Source organism: Hippocampus zosterae, chromosome 5 (assembly GCF_025434085.1).
Source record: "Hippocampus zosterae strain Florida chromosome 5, ASM2543408v3, whole genome shotgun sequence".
Lineage (NCBI taxonomy): Eukaryota > Metazoa > Chordata > Actinopteri > Syngnathiformes > Syngnathidae > Hippocampus > Hippocampus zosterae.
Window position 1 is genome coordinate 18,861,325 of NC_067455.1, and position 26,243 is coordinate 18,887,567.

The 26,243-nt window shown below is 42.1% G+C and overlaps 2 protein-coding genes across 2 annotated transcripts in view; one reads left to right on the forward strand and one right to left on the reverse strand.

Annotated features, from left to right (window-relative positions):
* Positions 1–26,072, forward strand: LOC127600178 (NIPA-like protein 2). Its single transcript, XM_052064476.1, has 11 exons — positions 1–226; positions 5,707–5,775; positions 8,169–8,337; positions 14,445–14,504; positions 15,366–15,487; positions 16,721–16,817; positions 17,031–17,166; positions 17,337–17,425; positions 18,257–18,320; positions 18,391–18,488; positions 19,523–26,072. Exons 1-11 carry the CDS (start codon positions 116–118, stop codon positions 19,627–19,629), a joined length of 1,122 nt encoding a protein of 373 aa, XP_051920436.1. The 5' UTR covers positions 1–115; the 3' UTR covers positions 19,630–26,072.
* Positions 22,615–26,243, reverse strand: part of pop1 (POP1 homolog, ribonuclease P/MRP subunit) — an 11,472-nt gene continuing 7,843 nt past the window's right edge. The window contains exons 14-16 of the mRNA XM_052064475.1: positions 25,919–26,073; positions 25,517–25,735; positions 22,615–23,433 (exon numbers count right to left, since the gene is read on the reverse strand). Coding sequence (XP_051920435.1) covers positions 22,776–23,433; positions 25,517–25,735; positions 25,919–26,073 — 1,032 coding nt within the window. The 3' untranslated portion in view covers positions 22,615–22,775. The remainder of the gene's footprint in view (positions 23,434–25,516; positions 25,736–25,918; positions 26,074–26,243) is intronic.

Genomic DNA, 26,243 nt, shown 5'->3' on the forward strand with positions numbered 1-26,243 from the left:
GAATACATTTGTCCCTGGTAGTGTTGCGCTGCGGCGTGGGCAGAGGTTGCACGGCATGGAAAGGACTGAAAAGGAGCGGCCAAAAATGTAGAGAGGAAAACTGTGCGAGACAAAAATGTCGAAACTATTGTACAATATGATGGCAAATTTAAATGTTTCGTGTGACGCTCCTAATTTGAGTATCGCTCTGGCTCACCGGGTTGAAGTAATGGAAAATCCACTTCAGGTAAATGTTCCTTGATATAAAACATTATTTAGAAACAGATAACAATGAATATTATACCTATGCATTAACCCGTGTAGTAGTGCAGTTGCCAGTGAATACACTAAACACAAGGTTTTGACGTCGAAAAAGAAAAGTGCGAAGAACTATTTTTTTGTGGGTGTTTAATTAACTAACCAGCATATTTCAGCGTTTGGGGTGAGATTCGATCAGCATGGCACACTTGACTTAGTTTTTGGGTGCTCTCGTTTTTAGAGATTAATACTGCAAAGCATTCTCCTGTGTGCACAGCACCATAGATTTCCAATTTGATTCGAATCTGCGCTGCGGATGAGCATTTGACACCTTTAATATTTTTGGGGGAAATTCCTTCGCCGATTTAAGGCTTTTGGTCGTCATCATGCTGAAAGGTGCAGCATGGCCTCTTATTTAAGCCTGAGGGTGTTGTGCCGAAAATCGACTCATATTTGATGCTGTTAATTCCGACACTTCCACATAGAGAAATAACAGGCCAAAACTCGATACTCCGATAACAAAGCTCAACTGTGAGTGTGGTGTTCTTTTGGTGATCTGCACTGTTTTCACACCAAACGTATTTTGGGAAATTATAGTCAAAAGGTCCAGCCGTGGTTTCCTCAGACCATAGAACATTTGCCCTCATGCTTTTAGGAGACTTGGTGCATGTTTCTACAAGATTCAGCCAGGGTGGGTGATTTTGCTCTTGCTTTTATTCTCCTTCTCTTCAAAATATTGGATGAAACAGGGACATGAATGATTCATCTTGGTCTAATATTTTCATAGGAAAATACGGGCTTTTTAAGAGGTGTATATATAATTTTTTGTTTGTGTTTTATACCTACTGTGTTTACAGTGGTTGTAAATTGATGGGTGAAGTGACAATGATCCAATGACCTCCCTTTCAAATTAGGCCTACCGTAGAGGTAAAAGGAAAGTTCGGGGATATTTTTTTCATTTTCAAGACGTCGCCTCCCTGCAAGTCATATGGAGCACTTATGCTCGTAAAATAAATTAATCTCTCCAGAATGCTCAGTGTCGTCTGTAAAGCTTTTTATGGAATGAGTATTGGAAGCCAGCCAGCACAGAGATTTATTAATCCTGACTTCTGTCATTATTTTCTAAAGTGATCACAGCTACACTGTTGTGTAGAATGTCCCTCTTTAGACTTTATTCCGTAATTTACTGTCCGAATACAGATAGTTAATGCCTTTAACAGTTGGTACATGCATGTCATTGTTTTGTCAGTCGTCTGTCTTCCCACCTTTATGTTCACATTCTCTTCGTGCTTATCTTCTCGTCTAGTTGTGTGTTACTCTGTCTTGTCTTGTGTGTGACATTTTGGGGTGGCAGAGAGGAGAGTAACAGAGGAGGCAAGAGAGGCACAAATAGTGAATAATGACTCACGGGTGGGCGTTAGAGAATGGATCTACTGTAAGAACCCTGAGGAGCTGGATAATGGTCCCAGCCTCCTTTGTCCCAAGCTACCCACTATGCCAGTGAACATCTTAACAATATCATTCTGTCTTACCACCTCAGCTAGCATCTGGAGTTAGACCGGTTTGCAGTCGCGCGCATGAAATTAAGTGCAATGCACCCCAGTCAAAGAGATTATCCAGTTGGTTTCATTAGTCGAGTCACATTAATGTATCGCGATAATGAGGGTAATGGTGCTTAGTGTTATTGCTGTTCACTGCTTCACTGAACAACAGATGATGTATTCCTGTAGGCCGTCTATAAAAATAGCCATCCATTTTCTCTACCGCTTATCCTCTTCACGGTCATAGAGAGCTGGAGCCCATCCCAGATGGCTTCGAGCAAAAGACAAACTATGCCCCGGACTAGTCGCCAGTCAGTCAATGGGCACATATAAAAACAGAAAACCTTTCAGACTCACATTCACACTGCCACTGAGGGGAATTAAACCCGTGCTACCTGTATGGAAGTCAGGCCAGTGAACTGTTACACCAACAAAATGAGAGCACATTTCTTTTGAAATCAACGGGTTAAATGTATGTTCCCAAAGGATTAACACTATAACATGACAGTGTGAAATAATAAATCTGGTTGCCTTTCATTCAACCTTTGTGAGGTTGGTTTGACAGTAGGAGGAGCTTTCATTGAGTTCTGAGGAAAAGTGCTTTAAAGGGAAGCTAAAAAAACGTTTTTAAAGCAAGGGTACATTGCGTGTGCTTCAAACAGAATAATGAATAATTGTAAGCTGAACACCATGTTGGGCTAATTCATTCTGAGTCGCAGAATGGAAGTGAAGCAAACAGTAGCAGAGTTACTGGTCGCAGTGCCACGTTGAACTGTGTCACTGACAGAATCCAGGGAGCGATGGATTTACTGATTTGAGCCGCTGTACACAAATGCAAAATGTGCAGCGGTTATCAGAGGAGGTGAAGATCAACTTCTTCTACATGGAATGAAATTGTAGTAAGGAATTTGTTGTGACTTAATTTTTCAAACTGTGTGTTTTCTTAGTAAATAAACACGTCACATTCTTGCAAATCCACAATCTGAAAACACCTCAAAATGACGAGTCCATAAGCGAGTACATCAAGGTCGATGAAATTTTTGTTGATATGCTTAAAATAATTTGTAGTGCATTGGAGAAAATGTGCAGACCGCTGTTTATAAGATGCAAGAGGCAGGTAAGGGTGAGTCAGCCAGGCAGCTGCTGTGAAATTCACAAATCTATCATGTATTGTAATAATTATAATAATAACAACAACAACAAGAACTATAGCATGCACAATTCAACTGTAAGTGAAACACACAAATGAATATCCAACTAGTATAGTGGTGGCAGCGTAATGCTTTTCTTCAGCTGCAACATGGACTTTTGCCAAGGTGGAGGAATGTAAATAGTGTGCTGCTTATTGCTAGAGAATTTAAAATGAAGATACCAACCATCGGCATGGCGTATCGGCATCAGACTAAATTAATTACCAAACTGAATCCTCAGTGACGATGTTTCAGTTCACTTGCTTGACTTCCATGCAGGCAACGTGGGTTCAGTTTCCACACATGGACGGTGTGAATGTTAGTGTCAAATGGTTGTCATATGCGCCCTGTGATTGACAGGCGACTAATCCAGGGTATGTTCTGCCTTTCTTCTGACGTCCGCTGAGCCAAACTTGAGTTCACCGTGACCCTGAACAGCATCGGAGGTGAACAAAATGAGACAGCCCTTCCTCATTGTTGTCAATTCTGCTGTCGCTCCCCAGCACCTCCAAACAGGATGTGGATGGTTTCATGCAGGGGTCACCTAATCCTTGACTTGCACAGATAGCTATTGTGATTTGGACACAAAGGGCCATGTTGTGCGCTTCTGCGGAGGAGGATCAGTGCACTCGGTCATACCGTTAGCTTCCAACACCATTTTGCTTCCTTCATCTTTTTATATCTCTTCGCTTTAAATGTGTCATAGCGGGGGGGGGGGGGGGGGGTGATTTGATTTGGCAATTACATTTTGGTCTTGTTGTGCAAGTGCTGGCATTCGTCTGCATTTAGAGTATATGGCCAAAATTAATAACGGGTCGGGTGGGCATTTGATTTAAAATTTCCACACTACATACAAACCTGCCCATCTAAGGGCAAGTCTTTACAGATTGAAATGAAAGAATCTCAAGAAAAGCAACCGTGTTCCCCTGCGCATAAAGACAGAGCGTTGTTGCGAACAGTTAAAAATCAATGTGTTATTGACACCCCCCTTAAAACGTTCATAATTGTGTAGTTGAGTTGTTCAGCATCTTCACTCTTGAGCAGAAATATATCCCATACCTGGCTGTACCTGATAGAATGTTTCCAAATGGTTGGATGCCAATGCAACTCCATTGGAATCCGCTGCAAACAATGTGAACCCAATTACCGCCAGCTTATGGTTTTCAAAAACAAATTGCAGTAAGATGAAAGTTTATTATCGGGGGGGGGGGGCCTTGAGAGGGTGTGAGACTTGCTATTGGACTTTCGCCATATCTGAGGTTTTATTATTGTTCCATGCAAAAATTGGAAGTAACTGTTTTCACTACCTTTGCATTATTGTTACTTTTATACTTAACTAGCTGGTTCGCCGCCCTCCGGGCGGCTCATCAGCTAGTTCCTGCGGAAGGCTGGTAAGGTGGTGGTTCGCCGCCCTCCTGGCGGCTCATCAGCTAGTTCCTGCGGAAAGCTGGTAAGGTGGGCCTTCGGCCCACAAAAGTGTTGTTGCTTGGTTCAACTTTTTGTTCATCTTCATTGCTTATCGCGAAAATAAAGAGATGTTTAGCTCTACTAAATAACTAACAATTTCATTGCAATGCTTGTGCGTAGACAACATTTTTTTGCTAAGATGCCCGCGCGATCGTAGTGAGCTACTGCCTGAGCGGCGCAGTGGCGGCGCGCAGCGGCGCGGTGTATTAGGTACGTTTTGAAAAGGGACAGACGGAAGGACAGACCGCGTGCGGGATGACGCGCAATATATATATAGAATAGATAATATATAATAATATTATTATATACTATTATAATAATATAGAATAGTAATTTTGAAACTATTTATTTTACATGTTTACTTGAAAAAAATGTTGAGTTTCAACTTCGCCTTCGGGTCTATAGTACACTTCTACTTGAGTAGTGAATGTGAATACTGTAATTTTGATACATCTGACCATTAGAATGATTTTAAGATGTGAGATGCTACACAATGTCGCTTTAAAGTAAAACTATCACATTTAATCAATGCTAAACACTCAGTCCAATGCATCACACACACGCACACACACACTGTTGAACTAAACTCAGTCCGAGAAGTGCACTACCCAGCCACCCGGCAAGCTACATTTTACCTCCTCCTTCTCCCAAATCCTGTTATACCACTGATATACTATGATCATCAAACATCTTCCCACTTTTAGACAAAGCCATAAACACAAGTCATAATCCTGTTTGCTTCTGGCGTGGCTTGTCCTTGCTTTACGTGTTTAATAAGTCAACAAACGTACATTATGAAGTCAAGGTGAATGTCAAGTCAAGTCAAGTGTCTAGCAGAGAGTGCAAAGGAAGTAGAACAGAGACAATAATTGAACATGCGTAATATTGGCTCAACTATTAAATCTCAATAATTAGCCCCAAGTGTGCATTAGTGTAGATTTTAACTTGAAGGACAGAAATGGACTTTGACTGTACCTTTTTTTTGTGTGAGTAACACAGAGAGGCATGTATGACACTGTTCCATGTCCGTGCTTCCCGTCTGTTTGTTGCATATTAATGTGTAGGAAGAGAGACTTTGATATTCCCAAAGTCTCAACTGTCAAGTGAGGCACATATGCAAGCACTTGTGCTTTTGAACAAGATTTTCACAATCTTCTATGTGACTTTCACAAAAGTGACAGCTGGCGCAGCAAGAGTTTCAGTATTGTGGGAGTTGTGTGACTAGTAGAGCATGACCTAATCTCCTGGCTGTTTACGGTTTGCCTCCACAGGAATATCTCCTCGGAATCATCATCTCCATATGTGGGAACGTCCTCATCAGCATTTCCCTCAATATACAGGTAGGATGCTCTGCAATCCTGCTATCCGGCACATGAAATGAAAAATTCAATTTGTTTTAACAGTTTGGTGCAAATCTCCTACAGCGTAGCCTGAGTTCCACAAAATTATCGCGCAAACGTGTGGCCTACTGATGTGTTACAAGTGCGAGCGAGGGCGTTTCAAGAAGAAGGCTTAACCATCATAGCTTGACTTAGTTTAACACTGTCATAGGTACAGTAGACGTAACAATCTCTTGTTTGTATTTGTAATTTGCTGGACAAATAATTGAGGACTTCCTACAAATGGTATTTTAGTTATTGATTGTTAAGGGGAAGTAATACAACTCATTATGGCGATCTTGTTAAGGTTTGTATGTGACCCCGATTGCATGACAACAGGCAGGTATGGTGCAAGCCAACACCTGCCGTTGTTTATTAGAGTCTCTTGTCCAGGATGTGAAACCCTCACTCAGGGAAAAAACAGGCAGTTACTCAAAAGTGCAGGAAGAAGCACGAGGAGTCCACAAGGAAATGTCTGTAAGGAAATGAAAACATCAAGAGATACTAACAGAGCTCACTAGCGGTGGTAACGGCACAAACTTGCACCGAGGACTGGTTTGGGAGCCAACTTATACCAGCCCAAAGGAGCAGATTGGCTACAGGTGGGTGATGAACTCACGAGTATCAGGTGTGAAGCACCCTGGCTCAGGAGGCTGACTAGATGGCCCCTCCCTAACAGATCTGACCCCAAAAAAAACATCAAATTTGAATGGGTGAACAAAAAGGTACCGGTACTCTAAAAATAGATATTTCAGTTTATTATCAAGATTACAAGATTTATTTGAACTGTATTGTTTTGGCAATTGTTGTTTCCCCGAATCTGATTCAAAGTCCTCAAATGCATACTTTATCACCAGTCCCGTCACCAGACCCCATCCTTGAAATGCATGGGGGGGCAATTTTGATCTCCAAGTATACCCTAAAGACAGCACTTGCTTTGCTTCAACCATTTGGATATATTACACTGCCGTAGCACTGCCGCTGCGAGTCAATACTATTGAATGGCACCATTTCTGACAACCGCTGGCATACATTATCATAGACATTATTTGCAATACATCTACATAGATGCCATCTTGGGTATGTTGATGCCGCAGTTGAATCGGGTGTGGTAAAGTCAAGCTAATTGTGAAGATGCCTCATTCACTTGGTCCTTGGAGATATATCATCATGCAAGAACTCACCGGATTAATTCCAAACCATTGCTTTTGCTATTAAGTTATTCGAATTTTATTGGCCGATTTTATGGCGGATACAATGGCCACTTCCATATATGTCGGATGTGCTGACGTATCGCTTCTAACAGGCCACCCGGTTCAACAGGTGTCTGGAGCAGAAATTAAAAGGGGGAAAAAAAGAAATAAATCTTCATTGTAGATGTCCAAAGGGTTTGCGGCTCCCATGGTTTCTTTTATGAAACGGGTTAAAATGGCCTTTTAGTTGCCAACACTAATGTAATATGTCTGTCCTCACTTGCCGTACTGTGATGCAGCACGACAGTCTTAATGCGTAATGTAGGAGACTAAACATCGCCTATCTGAAAACTGCGATCAATTGCCACCAACATGTATGTTGACATCTCTACTGTGCTCATACTACAACCTCTGAAAATATTTGAATGATGGCCCAAGTCTTACACATTTTTTATACAGATGGTGTTTTCCTCTCTATAGAGGCACTCACGTCCATCAATTACAAAATATTGGAGCGGTATTTTTAGATGTTGAAAACGGCATAAGAAGACAGGTCCTCATACATGTTTGTGACGAGTGATTGACTGACATATTAAAGCGACAGAAGTTGTTTTTTTTTTAAACACCTTGTCGAGTATGAGATGGCTGCCCCAAGTGCCAATCTACAGCAGCAGTAGTCTCCTTATTGACAAATACATAAATATTTTAGAGGTCTGAATAATGACCTTATCCACCTTATCAAAATAAAGTTCAAGTTAAAATTGATGTAAAGTGAAAAATCTTTTCAATGGGTGTAACTAACTGGGGTCGAAACATATTACAGCCTCAATTAAAAATATAAAATGCTATGCAAATGCAGTTTACCATTGTTTGGGCACAATAAGCTGGTTTCTGGAGGAACACATCCTTATTCGGATTGAAGAGCTTCACAACTCATTGATTTGCTTAATTAGTGTCATGCCACCTCTTTGATTAAAGGCTAATCAGCTGAAAGTTTTATGTTAATATTAAGAGCCTCGCAGCAACCCTGTTCTGACATATTCCTGAAAGTGTACACTGTGATTCATTGCCAACATTGTGATGTGCAAGTGTGTTTTATACAAGTGTTTGCTGCATGGATCTGGAGCTGCCGCAAACCCATTCTCCCTCTCCTCCAAACAGAAATATGCCCACGTCTGTCTTTCCCAGCGAGGCTCCAAGCCTTACTACACCTCTGTGCTGTGGTGGTGCGGTCTGCTTCTCATGGGTGTTGGTGAACTGGGGAATTTTGCAGCCTACGGCTTTGCTCCAGCATCCCTCATAGCCCCACTGGGATGTGTGTCTGTCATAGGTAAACCGTGACCTTCTTACACACTCATTTTCCATTTTGTCAAAGGTAGCTCGAAAGGCTGTGATTCACCTTCCACCATTGCCATTCATCATGCAGTATGCCTTGTAAACCATTCCAATGACGAATCCGTTTGGATGGTAACGGCATTTTTATTTGGAAACACAACTCGCATGCAGCAGCATCACATACGACAGAAGAGACCAAACCATTGTTTATTCAAACAATAAAAGATTAAACTAGGGCAGCATTGCTCACGAGTATATATTCTCTCTGCTCTGTGGCGATAATAATAACTATTACTGCAGCTTAGTTGGAGACCTTCTCCGCTTCTTGAGCTGAAATTCACGGCACTTTTTGTCCTTTACTTTCTCCCTCTCATAATTCTGCCGCTGAAAATTGGCAATTTCTCCATTGTGAGACAAATACAAGTTTTTTGTTTTTTTTTTGTTATCTGAATTCAGTCGAGCTCAGTGCTGTCTGACATGTTGCAGCACTGCAGGTGTGCAACTCTAACATCGGACCTTCTTACCTTTATGATGTCAAAAGTAATTAAAAAACAACTGCTTATCTCATTCACTCCCAAAGAGTGAAAGTTTTTAAACGTCTTTTCAGACTTGGTCCAGAATTGGCTGGTACTGAATGAGTTATAAAAAATGTTTGCTAGAACGGAGACACAAAAGATGATCTATGCTCTCTCATTGTATTGGCAATGTAAAGATTAAGGCTATATTGGGTAGCCATTGGAATACTTGAAAATGCTGAATTTCAAAATTGAATGACATTTTGTATACTACATGGACTGTGCAGCACAGTGGAATCGTGGTTGACACATCAGCCTCACAGTCCTGAGGTTCAAGGTCGAATGTCAGCACAGGTCTCCCTGTGTGGAGTTTGCTTGTGTGTTTTCTTTCGGTACTCCAGCTTCATCCCACATTCCAAAGTCTTGCACAGGAGGTTAATTGAAGACCCTAAATGAAGTGTGAATGTCAGGGTGTATGGTTGTTTGTCTATACTGTTTGTGCCCGGTGAGTCAAAATCAGCTGAGATAGGCTCCCCTGCAACTCTAATGAGGACCAGTGTCGGAGAAAATGAATGGATGGGTCGATGTTCACATTTACTTTCTCCCAAAAAAAAAGGAAATGGTCATAACTTGGAATAGTCTCAAAACTGTTGCCATCATAAAGACTTACGGTAATTAAATAATTAACCAATGTTTTAGGTGGGCAGCCCGGTGGTCAAGTGATTAGCACGTCGACCCGCACAGTGCAGAGGTGGTGGGTTCAATCCCGACTCCGGCCTTCCTGTGTGGGGTTTGCATGTTCTCCCCGTGCTGTGTGGGTTTTCTCCGGGTAATCCGGTTTCCTCCCACATTCCAAAAGCATTCATGGCAGGCTAATTGAACACTGGAAATTGTCCCTAGATGTGAGTGTGAGCGCTGATGGTTGTTCGTCTGTGTGCCCTACTGCCCAAAGACGGCTGGGATAGGCTCCAGCACCCCGCGCGGCCCTTGAGAGGATGAAGCGAATCGGAAAATGGATGGATGGATGGATGTTTTAGGTAAGCAGCCTGGAAGCATTTTTAACTGTCACACAAATGTAAAAACAAGATAACCTCTATTAAGAGGAACACATGAAAACACGTAAATCTGTGCCACAACTATCATAAGAAGTATATGATAACTCTGGGCCACACATGGCTGCTTTGAAATGTGAGCCAGCTTATTCTCACAGAATCTGCGTGGATTTTCTTCTCCAGTTGTTAAGGCTGGTCCTTCTTTTCGGATAAATGTCACCAAAAAGACACCAAGAGAAATCAAAGCAAGCACGGTTAATCCTTTGATGCGCTTTTAGCTTCACCTCGATGCATCTTATTCGTTCAATACTGTATTATATTGTACTGCTTATGCAACTGAGCAGCCCGGTGATCCAGTGGTTAGCGCGGCGACCTCACAGTGCAGAGGTTCAATTCCAGCTGCGCCTCCTTGTGTGGGGATTGGATGTTCTCCCTGGGCCTGCGTGGGTTTTCTCCGGGTCCTCCGGTTTCCTCCCACATTCCAATAACATGCATGGCAGGCTCATTTCAGACTCAACATTTTCCCTAGGTGTGAGTGTGAGCGTAGATGTTTTTTTGTCTCTGTGTGCCCTGCGATTGGCTGGCAACCGTTTCAGGGTGTCCCTCGCCTACTGCCCAAAGACAGCTGGGATAGGCTCCAGGACCCCCCGCGACCCTTGTGAGGATAAGTGGATCCGAAAATGAATGAATGAATGCTTATGCAACTTTACCTTGTATCTAAAAGTTGAATCCACACTACTACTTTTACCAAATTTAACTTTTGACCTTACACCATTTGTGAATTCGAATACTTGGTTTATCCGGAAGCGATTAGGATAAAGATAGGAGGACAATGGCTCCTTGTCTACTTCATGACACCCATCATTTCCTGTAAAACCGTATTATTGTTAGACCTTGTGATTGTAACAGAATTACAGCGGCAGGTGATGTTCTGGACTGATTTCCTTTACGACAATATTGTTTCCGTTCCTCTTTTTGTCTCCACTTTCGCACTTGCTCATTTGACAGTGTCTGCAGTGTGAACTGCTGGATGCAGCTGGCAGCTGCTCTGAGCACACTCCAAACACAGGTTAAACATTAAACAGCTTCATTTTTTTTCCACGTCCCGCAACTCATCAGTCACCACAACGGAGGTGACGGCTGCTCATGATTATTAATGATATCAATTACCCAAATGCTTCAAACAGTTTTCCTATGGCCATGTGTTGCCGCGTTGCAAATGGCTGAGTGGTTTAAATAACGCACTCAAGTAAACCACAAGCTTGTGGAGGGCTAACTGCAGTGCTGTGCTCTATTTAGCTTTACCAGAGTCCTTTATAAAATACCTTTAACGCACACATTTTGATGATCATTCCTGTAAGTAAAAATTATATCGCAAAATTATATCGCAAGGAAATCGCAGCTGTGAACGATTACTGTGCACAACACTTCAGCCCTTTGACATTGCCAAAAATTACACACTGAGCACCTTACTCGCCGAGTTACACTCTACACTAAAGAGCAAACAGTGTGTTGACACCCAGGGTGTGTGGAGGGTTTTAGTTTTTTTTTTCTCTAGATATGGTTCACAAGCTAACACACACCTATCCTGCGGTGCTTTTGCATGCGAGTGAAGGCTTGGTGAGATAGCAGGGGTCCTTGGCTGAGTAAACAAGAGGAAATCAAGTGCTTGAGGTGGGTTGCAGGTGAAAAGACATGTGAGGGAAGACTAAGACAAAGGATGAGTTCTGAAAAATGATCCAAGCAGGGAAATGAAACACAAGCGACAAGAGTGACAGCATTGATGAGGCTGTTCGACACCTGTCGAAACTGACACTCTGATATCCCAGAGTGACTGTCGTCCTTTTCCTCTGAGACCGCTTGTAACAATTAGGTATGACCGCATCCTTTCAAATGTTGATGTGTGGAGCTACGCTTCACCTCTCCTTGACATAGATGTCAATTCTTCACTTGGAGGAATGAGGCTGGCATTCTCTACTGAAGGTCACTTTACAATGCGGTGGAACGATTGTGTCACCGTAACACAAACTGAATTTGAATTAACCCAATATCAAATAAAATAATGAAGATGAGACTAAATTGTAGACTTGAAGTTAATTTTGGGGGCTCTCATAAATATTTAAGCTAAGGGATATCATTGGAGCAACACCAGACAGCTGTCTTATTTCAACATACTCTGTGATCGACTGGCAATCAATTCGAGGTGTGGTCTACCATGATTTAATACACAATGTGTGATGTGGGTCTGATGGTGTCCACATGCACACACACACATCTCCCCACACAAGACTGTCTACCTCAATGGTTCCTTTTGTCACATTCTTTTTTTTATCAAGCTGTGTGAATCTCAATTTATATGGTGTTGCTATGGTGACCTGGCAAAAGCCAACTGCTCCCAGAGGCACAGACAGTATTCCTTAATGTGTGTCTAATCTGTGCCCTTAATACTCACGGTATGAAATATTTAATGAGTGACAGTTAAAGAGACTCTTTGGAAACCTCCAATTAGTCACTAATGTCTTTTATAGCATTATGCGCATGCCAGCCTCCGAGACAGTTGCAACATTTCAGTCGCATCGACATTATTGCTTGAACTGAAGTTTATTGTGTATTAAAAGTGGTTTGGGTTTAGTTTCAGTTGCAGACCAATCACTTATTGTGGAGCCTTTTAAGATCAACTGCTATGACGTGGCAATCGATGTGTGAAGAAATTGTGTCATTTTTTTTCACCACGTTTGATCGCACATATGTGTGTGTCATATTGATGTGTTTATCTAGTGTCTCTGATTCGACTGTAAAGGTGACAGTCTGCCCGTCTGTCTTTTTGGTTGGTGTTTGTCATTATTTTCTACTACCGTACATCATAGCACCGGGACTGAGATAAAAGTCATTTACTCAGTAGGAGGATGACATTTAGAAGGTCCCCCAGCATGACACATTTCACCACTTTGCTTCAATAATTGTCCATGTTTGTTTGTTTGTTTCCCTCTTAATTTAGTTTTGATGCTCCTATGCAGTTTGTGTATGCGTGTGGCCATCCATCTGTGTGCATCCTTATTGATCCCTGTCTGTGGTCCCACATCGCAATCAATCTCTGTCACACCCCAACACTGTAATGGTTACTACTCGTCAGTCCCAGTTCACTGCATATCCTGAGGCAACACGATTCAATATCTCATTTTTTGACACCGATATTGATGAATGGGTTCATTAAATATGCTGCATACAATATCATGCTGGTGTTCATATCAAGTGTAATAAGCTCCATCCATCTCAGCATTCTGACAAATTTCACAGGCAGCTCAAGCTGCCAATTTGGTTTGTACAATTTTCCACCTTTGGTGTATTCTGCATAAATTGGTCATCAAAGCACCTGTATATCGAATAGATAAAAACCTAATTGATCAGACATCAACCGATCAGACCACTGCCCAGCACACCTGAGAATTCGGTGGCTGAAAGTCATCTAAACTTTACACCTGCTACAACCATGTCTACTTATTGGTGCATGTAGTCTAATGTGATTTTGGTCAATTTGATCAAGCTCCACAGACGTGTGCGGGATGTCATCTCTTGCATTCACAGGCATCCGACCCTCTAAATCATTGGAGAAATCACTTCATTGACCACGTCATTTCTGTAATTCATGAGAAGCATACTTTGCATGCATTGACTTCCTGCGTGTACTCCAGCAAATCCATTTCATCATGCGCCATGTCAAGGACTGCACCTCTCATGCATCGATTTTAATGGGAATGAAAGGAGCCGCTGTGACTAGTGCCCTCCACCCCCAAAAAATTGTCTGTTCACGCCCACAACAGCGCAAATTACCCGTATCTAAACCCATTCTGGCGCGGCTATGTGCCGATTTAGACCCTGCTTTGCTCATGACTTGCAAGGCATGGAATTAGTTTCATACGATAAGACATAAGTTATAAGATCTCCTTTATTTGTCCCACACTGGGGAAATTTACAGCCTCCAGCAGCAAGAATGTAGGTAGAAAGAAGAAAGAGAAAGCAATAAAATCTCAACTCTTGTCACGTTGAGAGGTGGTGGTGGACCCCAAAAAGCAGGCAAGATGGAGGAGCTTGGTGTAATTGACAAATTTTACTCAAACATAGAGAAAACTAAATCCAAAACAAACAAAGTCCAAAGTATAAAACAAAAATCATGACTGAAGCTAAAACATAATGGTGACCGAAACATGACTGAAACAAACATGACATGACAAGCAACAATGACTCGCCAACCAGCGGTTGTGTCTAGAGTCCTTTTAAACCATTACATAATGACATAACGACCAACAGGTGTGCAGCTACAGGAAGAACCCTACAGTACCACCTGTTGGTCGAAAACAGAATCATGACAACTCTCCTCTCGCCTCATCCAACCAAATACATCCAAATCCTGTTTGTATTCCATCAACCAACTTTAAGTCAGTCCAGAGGATTGTAAAATAATTTCCAAGCATCGATTGTCATTGTGGTGCGTCAATGTTAAACTAATGGGAATATATTTCTATTTGTCTCTCCAGCAAGCGCTTTCATCTCTGTGATTTTCCTCAAGGAGACCTTGCGCGTCTCTGACGTTGTCGGTAAGCAAACATTCAGGAACACAAACAAAACATGGATCCTGCTTGATAAGATGAAGAAATAATTTCCTTAAGTTAAATTTGATCACATTTTCTTTTAAGCTATTTGTTAGACTGAAGAATTATGGAGATTTATCGAGAAACTGAATATCGTTGTGATATATCCATGTAAACAGGGACTTTTATATGTGGATTTATTTATTTTTCATCACAATCAGTACATATTTTGACAACATCTAGCACTCAGATGAGCAACATTAAAACATATTGATGTGATGAAGTAGGTTAAGTAGCTATCTAATATTGTGGCTCTGCTGGTGCAAAAGCAAGAGGGCTAAATGAAACAAAACGTACAACACTCACAAGAAGAGCCCGTTATATTTGGATGCTCATCCTGATAGAAATGTTAACAAATAAAGTTGTTCCCGTTTGTTTTTTTCCTGCATTGAGTTACAGTAAAATATTGCCTCCACCTCACAATGCAAATGGTCATGTCCCGTCTGTATAATAATGACGTAATTACCCAGGCCCTCGAAAGTTGCCATCTGAGTAACAGGGAGACAAAAAGTACAGCACTACACCATTTTTGTTCAAATGGTTCTGTTTTTGCTCTTTACGTCAAGAATGAATGATACATATTGAATCCTCATAACAAACAATCCAAACAAAGTTCTCTATTGACTATTTAGTTCAATTGTCTGTCGTCAATGTGTGTTTGGTCTGTCTTGTATCTTAAATACCATTCCCATTTGTTTCTTGAGAGTGTGTGTGTGTGTGTGTGTGTGTGTGTGGGGAGGGGGGGGGGCGCAATAGTGCCTGGGGAGGTTGAATGCTGTCAAGCTGTCAGCTTGTCTCTGTCTTTAGGTGGCACACTGGCAATAACAGGAACCTACGTCTTGGTGACCTTTGCCCCCCACACGTCCACTCACATTACAGCCCATCTGGTCCAGTTCTGTGTCATCAGCTGGCACTTCCTGCTGTACCTTGTATGTAACCTTTTATTTATATGCATGTTATGTAATCTTATAAGAATGTGTAAAAGTTCTACTTTCACGATTGAATCCACAGTGTTGATGCCAGTCATTGTATCCTGCATTCAGAAAAAAGAAATGGAAAGGCCAATTTGTATTGGTATATGGAATATAAATAACCAATCATTTTTGTGTTTTTGAAGTTGAACATACATAAGAGAGATTCTGACCTATTATTACTGGCATGTGTACACAGTAGCTCTTCGAGTCTCTATCCTTTCTGCCCGCCTTCTAAAAGGTACAGTAAAGGATAAAAACACGCCTGATACGTGTTGATCTACACATCCATTACCTGTGACCCGAATGACAAGGACAAGCGGGAGAGAAAATGGATAGATGGATGCAAGCCATTCACACGCGCACAGCGGTCTTCAGTGCAACCTTAGGCATGGATGTCATAAACACACTGAAGCTGTTACCATAGGGATGAATACGCTTCTGATACAAGCAACCGTCTATCTCATCCTCTTAACAGACACAGATCAATTCTACCCTGCCAAATCTCCATTTACATTCCAAATTCTCCTTTTATTCCTGCGGGACAATCTGTTTACGTGCATGTAGTTCTTCAAAGCAGGCCAAGAATATGCCGTAAAAGATAAAAGCAAGCAGCCACGTATTGCAGTCGGTGCTGGGTGTGTGTGCCCTGTGTAGCAAAAGCAGCATTATTCAGCTCGCACCACGTGATTCTAATTCACTCGAATCTGCTCCACTTTGCTTAACTGATGCAAGGAAATGTTTTAGAAATTACCGTCATACTGATTAAAGCCGAAATGAACTGCACTGAAAAAATCCTGCAATGAATACACACACACACCCAGAGGCATAGGGGTGGTTTGGATTGATCTAAAGGTCAGGTTGCCCTTTTTCCACACCCTACTTATGTATTCCCCTCTTATACTCAATTTTTCACCACCTTGTGGTGTTTTCTCTGAGCCCTTGAACAGCTGAAAGCTATTGGCTTCACAAGGACGCAGCTCTTCTCATTCAAAAACAGCAATCACCCCCCCCACCCCCACCCGCCTTAATGGAGATTTGTTTCAATTAAAGCATGCCACTCTTTGTCATAGAGATAAGGTGGTCAGGGAAAGATGGAAAGCAATTGGAACTTTCATTTGCTGTGTGACGTTTGAGAAAATGCACTCTGCATAAATTAATTCCCCCCCCCCTACTCTCCTTTCTCAATAGATGATAGAGGTCATCGCCTTTTGCATCCTGCTCTTTCTGTACAAGAAGAAGAATATGAAGAAAATTGTAATTGTGATGCTGCTGGTGGCACTGCTTGGTATGGACATGTGCACACTTGCTTGATTGAGGGCGCAGGGATCATAAATTGAACCAATATGGGTAATGCGTTGCTTCGTGACCAAAAAATGGATTTGTGGTCACTCGTCATTGATGCAAAAAAGATGTCTGTGCTCAATAATCAACACAAACACGCGAGGTTTATATTAGCCGTGCAACGACATCTTAGTAAAGTGTTATTGTCTTTCTGCAGCCTCTCTTACAGTCATCTCAGTAAAGGCCGTGTCGGGAATGATCACGGAGTCGATAAAAGGCGATCTGCAATTCATCTATCCAATCTTCTACATTATGCTCGTCATCATGGTGGTCTCCTGTGCCTTCCAAATCAAGTCAGTGCTGCCTTTCTTTGTGGGATTTCCTTTCTCAAACTTTTCTCTTGGTCACAACAACTCGGATAAATCCTACAAAACAATTACGTCAATCCACCGATATGTTTTATATGTATTTTTTGCGAGGATTCCCCACACATGTCCAGTATAATTTTTGGGCTCATCCACAGGTTCCTCAATCAGGCAATGAAAATGTTTGATGCCACAGAGGTGGTTCCAATCAACTTTGTGTTTTTTACTGCGAGTGCCATTGTTGCAGGTAGGTGTGTTCATCACAAGCGCATCACTCTGCCGCCCTCCATCAATTGCGATCTCTACAGCTTTAAGAAATAGTCGGGGTTTAGAAATTGTCACGTAGCGAGGTGGTGGTGGACCCCAAAAAGCAGTCAAAAGGGAGGAGCAGGCTGTTCTTGACCAATTGTATTCAAACAGAGAAAACTAAATCCAAAACAAAAACCATGGCAGAAGCTCAAAACATAACAATGACCTAAAAATGACAGAAGCCAACAAACGGCAACACACAAACACTGACCCGACCATGAGTGGTCGGGCGGGAGTCCTTTTATACTGCTAAATACATAACGACCAAGAGGTGTGCAGCTGCAGGTAGAGCCCTACAGTGCCCCCCGTTGGTTACAAACAGAATCATGACACAAATTAAATGAATATAATTGTGTGTACATATACTGTACATACTGTATATATTTGGTATTATGGTAGTACCGGTACAATCCAAATAAAATGAAAAAAATGGGATTCAAAAATAATTTTGTTTTTAAAAACATTTTTTCAACACCTAATGAAACAGGCAGACGGTATCACACAAATGAGGATAGTGTGGTGCAATGGTGGTTCGCACATTAACCTCATGATCAAGGGGTTCAAGGGTGAAATCTCAGCCCACAACTCGGAATTCCAACTTCCACCCACCTTCCAAAGACACGCATGTTAGGTTCATTGAAGATGTTGTCCATGAACTAAGTGTGAACGTGTGAGAATGGTCATTTGTCCACATGTGATCGTCTGGCAACCACCCCTCAGCTTTAGACTCGTTCCTTTAGGAGTTGATATGGGATATTTTGTTTTACAGGGATAATCTTTTACCAGGAATTTGAAGGCTTGGCATTACTGAATATTTTCATGTTCCTTTTTGGGTGAGCATTCTCAGTAAAACATCACACATTTTAGCTTACAAAGGAGTAACCGTTTCTACATTGTTTGCAGATGTCTGCTTTCTTTTCTGGGAGTTTTCCTTATAGCCAGAAACCGGCCAAAAGTAAAGAAACAGGATTGCAACTTTATAGCAATGGAAATGGTCCCTGGTAAGCCATCCAACATTTAAGGTTTCTTTAATTTTATGATTTAATTTTATGTGAGCCTGAATTGGTAGTACGGTAATTAATGCATTTAGCTTAGAATACACAGAAGAGCTGAAAAATATCTCTTTGTTGATATTTTCACTTTTATGGCAACATGTTCAACACACTGCTACGAGACATAACGTGTAATTTACTGCTTGAGCCATAGATGCACATTGGACAACGATGAGGACAGAAACAAAAACTATTCCATAATGCGTATCAAAAAATTGCAAGAGGATGACCAGAAATGGTAAAAAAGGTGCACACTGGCATGTTATTTCAAAAATTGTACAAAAAATACGTTTTGTCGAGCCTCCGTGGTGCGAAAGAAAAGGCGGGCGCGCGTGTGCGGTGTCCGTTTCAGCAGAAGAGGAGTTGTTTACAATTTGAGATGGGACATGCCACACGAGTGACATTAAAAACCAACGCTATTTTTAACGAGCAGGAGGTGGGAGATGAGCTTAATTGCCCGAGGGAAGATCTGATGGCCCCTAACATGAACGAAACCGAAAAATAAAGTAAATACAAGAGTTTGTGAAAAGAGAAGTCACCGTCTCCCTTTGTAGAGACCTGACGCTGAGGCAATTGCACACTGCTGACTTCCGGGGATGCAGATCAAGGTTAAAGGTCACCTACTTTTAAATTGTTTTTATTTATTTATGAGAAAGTGAAGCTGATTAGGATATTTAGGGTACAGTTTGCACTCACAAAAAAATCTATAACATTAATAACACACAGATATGTACTGGTCGATGGCAATCAACGTTTTGGGCACCCCTGCTATAGATTCATTCCGTTCGGCACAGTGTGAGTATATATATGATAGTGAAGTTGACACACATTTCAAGACCAAATGGCATACATATGCGAATCCCTTTTAAGTAAGCAGAGCATTAGCGGCAAGTGAGCCACGATTTCTATGATAGCTGAGTGCAGTATCCCTGTCATCTGTAGTCGAGGCTACATCTAATGAGCTCTCCTGTTTGTGTTGGCAGGAAAGAGATGCACAGACAGAGTGCAGCCTGAGACCAAAAGTCCACCATATGGATCACTGGCAGCCAAGTTCATATGTAACACAGGTGACCAAATAGAAGAGTCCTAAGAGCCCTTCCATCTGTTGACGTGATGATCAAGTGTGTCAACACTTGCCTCCTGCTGGGCCAAACGTGAAGGGGGCAGTATGTTTGAAGACATTCTCTGGACTCTGTTTATCTGCAAGTAAGATAAATAGTCCACTGCTCCCAAGTGACCTGGAGCTATTACACACTTAGCAACTCCCAAAAGTGCAACTTCATGTGGCCTGATGTCAGTGGTGGGCCGTGCATTTCAACCTTAGGCCTTCAGTGACGTCACATACAGTACATTAACACAATATAGGCTTGTCGAGCAGCACAGGAGCATTTAAAACCATCAAGTATGCATCACAATTAAGAGCAGGAAACAAAATTTAGATAGTCAAAAATAAAAAGATTTTAAAAATACTAAATAAAATGCCACCCAAATTACGCTGTGTGATCATAAACAAGTCTGTCCAATAAATTGCGCAATGTCGCAGTTTCATATAAGACACCAACCACACAATAACAAAACAAACTATTCTTTGAAAATAAAATTAACAGATCATTTGCATTTTGAGAATAGGCTATACAACAGCAAATAACTGAAAATGTTGAGCAGCTGAGATTGAACGAATTTTAGTGCATGAAGCTGAATACAATGCATTCTATCCAATCCATTATAAGTTGCAGGTGAGCTGATTTATTCGATACATTTTTGTATCTTTGACATTTTATTTCCTGACCAGTAATACTAACGAAATAAAATAACAAGAAGAAATAACAAGAAGTGTCCCCAAACGTTTTTAAACGCACCGTAGCTTGTAAGTGCCCAGCCATGCTCTGATGTTTTCTTGCCGCCTTGGTAAAACAACTTAAATTGGTAAATCCAGTGGAAGGTCCGCCTTGAAAATTGTGTGGAAAGTGCTCCTGCAACCAGATCAAGTCTTCTCCTTCAGCCATTTTGGGTCAAAATGCAGCAACAGCTCTCTCTAGCGGGCGCTAATCCAATCACCGAACGCGCACGTCCAGTGTCGACGTAAACCATAGGTGTCAAACTCAGGTCCTTGAGGGTCGCTGTCCTGCATGTTTTCGAAGTCTCCCTGTTGCAACACACCTGATTCAAATGATCATATCATCAGAAAGCTCTGCAGAAGCCTGACACTGAACCTGTTCATTTGAATCAGGTGTGTTGCAACAGGGAGACTTGGGAAAACATGCTGGGCAGCAGCCCTCCAGGACCCGAGTTTGACACCTATGACGTAAGCCCTTCTAGCTGGCCCTGGTACGCAGACTCGTGATCTGATTGGCTACTGCAAGCTGACTGTGCCTGTTTAATCTGAATGCCCAGAGCAAGTTTAGTTTACCTGGCAACACAAGCTATCTGAAATTTGATTGGTTAAAAACTCTACCATAATAAAATAACAAATTAAATCGATTTTATTCTCAGAAAAGTAAATTTATTAAAAGTACTTTTCTGAGAATGTTTAGGCCAGCAGATAAGGCCTTGCTGGCCCTGACGGAACGCCACTGCCTGATGTCAACTTGTCAAGATAGAAACTATGCCCAGAACTGAAACAAAGAGGGTTCATCAATGTGCGATGACTGGTACATCAAAACAAAATGTAAAGAGGTGTGTGGAACGCATGTCTCACTGTCTTTGGTTTGACTAAACACATTAATGAAAACTTGTCCCATATGTAAAACATACATTTGAACTCAAATAAACCTCAAACCACATTAAGACCTGAATCTAAAGTTAAGGGTTGCTAGGAAACCAAACCCTTACTTCCCTCCTGCCACCCACACATTATGGGATGGGTATACAAGATTTGCTGTTCAAGTAGGAGTCTGCCTTCTCTCAAAATTGCCTCTGTTGTGTCATATAATGTTAGTGGTAAGTTTGTGTTCCCACTGGTGGATGTGATACACGTAGGCTAAATTGTTGGTACCCACCGCTTAAGAAAGAAAACACAACGGTGATAACTGAAATACTGTCAATTCTGGGGGGCTGTTTGGGAGTGTTATCGAGGACAATTTTACTGTAAATAAATTAAAGTTGGGCACTGGTTGATCTGGAATTAAAACGATGGTACCCTTACTGTAATGTGTAATGCACAATGTTCTGAAGCAGTCCCTGGAATCAATGATATACAAGTCTGATGTTCTGCTTTTCATCATTCGTGTGTTTTTCGAGACCTGTTTTGGAGGTCATTCTGTTGGAGGAGCCATGACCTGCGACTGAGACTGAGCTTTCTAACAAAAGACAGCACATTTCTCCAGAATGTTTTGATAGTCTTTGTTGTACCCTGCACAGATTCAAGACATCTTGTGCCCATGCAACGCTAGAGCGTAACAAAGTCTGCTCCATGTCTCACAGTTGGTACTTTTTTTTTTTTTTTGGTGAGCTTTTTGTGAAATAAAGGAAAAGGCACACAAACTTGAAATTTGAAAAACACATACAGACAAGCCCCACAATAGATGAGTAAACTGAAACTTTCTGGCAGGTCACATAATATCTGTGTTTTTAGCCCCAGACCCCCCAAAAAAGGCAGCATACAAAGAAGAAAGACCAACATGCATCCTGTGAAACACGGAGGCTCAGTTATGTTGTGTGGCTGCTATGTTACAACTGTCACGTACGGAATTTGACAAATCCCAACACTGCCCAAGCATTCTGTGCTGACACCGCGGTATATGAGAGGTCTCCATCACAAATCATGGTCCCAAATGTGTTTTTGCCATTCATTTCTTTAATAGAGAGGAACAAACTATATACTTTACTGTACGTATATTGTAATCGTCCATACAGTCATCTACATAGAGGGTCTTTTTAAACTAAATTCAAAAATGATCTCCAGAGAGTGGCATTTTAGTTTCAAAAAATGTTTACATCAAAAACAGAGTCCATAGAAATACATATACTGGATGACAACAAATGTATTTCAACACACTAAATGAAAACGGTTTGTCTTCAATTTTCTTGATTCTGTAGATTTGCCTTATGTAAAAAATCTACAGTATGTATATTTTTAATCAGTTTATTTTACAGCCCAAATTAAACATGGCATATGGTTTGAGTTCGATAATTGTACAAAGAAAGCATCATGCAACTTTCTTGTCTAGCAGTTCCCCATAAAGCTAGAAGGGAAAAAAAAGCCTCCATATCAAGCAAGTTCTGCATTTGTTCCACTCAAACTTCGATGTTAATTTTTGCAAAGCGGTACTGCAGAGACATAGGGTTGCGTAGCAGCACCGTTCCTCTGTGTTCCAGGGGCTGACTAATGAGTGTGTGAACCAGGCCAGTGACACTCACAAAGCCCAGAGCCTCCCCACAGCCTGCCGACAGGGAGAAGTCGGCTTGAGTCACCCATCCAAGTGTTACTCGGGAGCAGTGAGAGGTGACACTCGGTAAGGGATTTGGCCACACTCCCAAAACAACATCAGAGGCGGGACAAGATAGCTGGGGGTCATTCGACGTTGTGGTCATTTGTCCGGAGGTTGAGGGAGTGTCAGAAGCCACTTTCTTGGTACCCTTCTTACCACGCTTGAGCGTGCTTTTCAAGTGATCCCTGTGGGGTGGCTCCTGGGGGGCGCTACTGCCAGGCCCTCCTCTGCTCAGCAGCTTGAGGTCATCTGCGGTTGGCACGGACACCATGGCATGGAGGTCTGGTTTGCCTTTCAACAACACCGACAGACGTACCCAAACCAAGCTCATCCCATGACTTGCGAGGAATGATTTCTTTGCTGTATGGTCCAGAGATGGCATTTCCCTGACACGGTACGACCTCTGACCCTGAGACGAAGTGGGTCCGCACCAACTAGAGAGAAGCCTCAATGACTTCCTGGTCCTAGGAAACAAAATGATCGGAATAAAATTTAAAAGGGCACTCTGTTGTAAATTTTATCCTTTGCATTTTAGATTCACCAAAACAAATTGTTGCTTCAACCATATTGTACTGGATAACCATTTTGTTGCAAGACACTTTTCTGTGCATTTCCGGTTCATTGGTCAGATTTTTCCTCTTTGCCATTATTGATGCCCTTCTTGCCTGTCTATCTGGTGGCATTTGGAAGCGTAACAGAATCAAAAACATGTTAATACATTAGATGCTCACTGAAACAAGGGGGTGCCTGACAAAGTAGTGCTATGAGATGTTTTGCTGGCCAAAAATAACCCTCATGCAGAGAGAAAACAACTAGTTTTTCTTTTTTAACCTTTTCTCTCTGTAAGGGAGGGACGGGCAAGGATCGATGGAGAGTGAGAGCGAGCAGTTTGGTCAAATTCCAAACTGTACAACCACTGAAACTCCGACTTCTACTGTAGTTGAGAAAATGGTTGCACAACTTTCTAAATAAATGAATAAACAAAGAAATGAGACAGTACTAATGTTGTTCGAGCTTCGTGTAGCTTCTTACACCATTGAATATCAGAACATCTTCACAAGATGGAAAGATGTAATCAGCAAGAACAAAAGTGTGCTATATTGGTTCAAGTCATGTTCATTAGATTACAGTGAGTTTGTAAATGTCTAAATAACATGCAAAGTTAAACGTGTCCCTTAAGGGTCTGTGCGAAGGCAGACATTCATCACTGTAAATGCTTCCCAAAGGCAAAGTCATTACTGAAGACTCCAAACGCATTATATCGATCAACAAACCTAATAAACTGAGTTATTCAAGCATAGAAATGCCTTGTACGTTCATATTAAACTTCAACGGAATAGAAATTGCATTTGGCACTTTAGAAACCCTCAAAATGAATTTGCTCTGGTCTCGAACACAATAGGAAGCAAACTTTGCATCATATTTTCAAACAGTCTTTTCCACATACGAAACTGTCAGAATAGTGGTGTTCACACGGCAAGATTTGGTCCGGTGCTACGCCGGGGCTGCCCCAGTAGAGCGTTCACACGTGCAAATTAGCTCCGGCGTTGCCCCGGAAAAGAGCTTACACCGGACAAAATTTGATCCACCTCAGGGAGGTGGTTTAAAATTTTGCTCTGGAGCAAATGCTCGTTTGCGAAGCAGCACCAATGTAAATTTGCACGTGTGAACGCAACTGGGTTAAATTTGCTCCAGAGCAAATGCTTGTGAAGAGTACGTATGGGCAAGAATGCGTTGCTTTCGTGCTCTGTCGGAATTCCGTCATGTGTTTGTTTAATAAAGACACAAGACTTGGCTGGTAACATCTTTCCTTTTGTAGGAGTTGTTTGTGTAGTTTGTTCCTTTGTTGTGTGTTCACAACCCCCCGCCCCCCATATCTAATTTATTTTTTGAGTTCCTCTCTTGATTTTCTGTTTGCCGCATTACGTGTTTGCTTTTCTGAGTATCATTGAAGTCATCGTTGATTTACGTTTTCGGGGGCGGTCACTCTCGAGCAGAAGGCACGGAGACCGAGAAGGAGAAGGACGTGCCTGTCCAGTAGTCGCTCGAGTTGTGTATACGTTTTAAAAAGAACCAACACAACAGCTCATTTGTTTTCTGTCGTTTTGCTCCGCTGCAGAAACTGCCGTGCGAACGCAAGCGGGGCTGCACCGACGCTGTGCCGGTGCTGACACGCTCAGCAGCTTTATACGTGTGAACGCTCCACACAATTTGCTGCGCAACAAAATACATCGGTGCAGCGCCGGAGCAAATGTGTGCCGTGCGAACACGCCTAATGTGTTATGTGTTGCGTCAACGAGGATGTTCAGATAAAAAGAGACGCACACCCACAACTCATCACTAAGCTGGTCTCGGAGCTAAATTCGAGTCAAGGGACATTTACACATGAACACTGCAACGGTGCGATTCAAAGGTGTGGCATGATAAATGTCAGCAAAGACAACCGCTGTGTACTTTGAGTAAAACCAAGCTTGCTTGTTGGATCAGTAGGACACGGGAACCAGGGTGAACATTACACAACAAATTGTCATGGAAAACACCGAATACCTCAGGACAGTGAAGTGTGTTTGCTGCTTGGTCACAGGGACTTGGTGATGTGATGTTCTCTCGACCCGCGTCGCCATGTCATCCAGTGATGCGCTTTGAGCCTGGATGCCTCCTTCACTTCCAATAACATCCCACTCCTCAGCCAGCTGTTGCCACGGGCAACAGAATGGAGCCAGGCAGCCATGTTTAATGTAATTGGTTCTTTTGGCAGGTGGCCGTCTAGAATGGAGGGCAAATGGTCAAACCCTAGTCAAACCACAAATCCCCCAATTTATGAGAAAAAAGTGTGAGTGCTGAACAGCAGCTAGCAGAGGATGACAATCCCTCTTGATTACCACACGCTTATATACATCAGGGAACTATCCACGTGGCGGAAAATTGCCATTTCATTCATCAAGTGACCTTTTGAACTTTTCCAACAGCTCCGACTCTTGCTCCCCCTGAAAATGGGCCCCTGCAGGACAGTCGGGGTAATCGTGGGGGAAGTGAGGAACGCCTTTATTCTGAGAGTGTGTCAGACTCATTTTTAGTCCACCAATGCGAACATCTCTGTAAACCTGGCAGACGGACAGAGGCAGGAGAGAAAAAGTCAGCGCTGCATTTGGGGCTTAGCTACTGAAAAACAAACTAAAGCACGGGGGCTTCAGGTTTTCCTTTCATTGCAAGGTACATTTCACAGGCCATGTTGAAACGAGCAAAACTCTTGAAATACGGACATGCCAAGTCA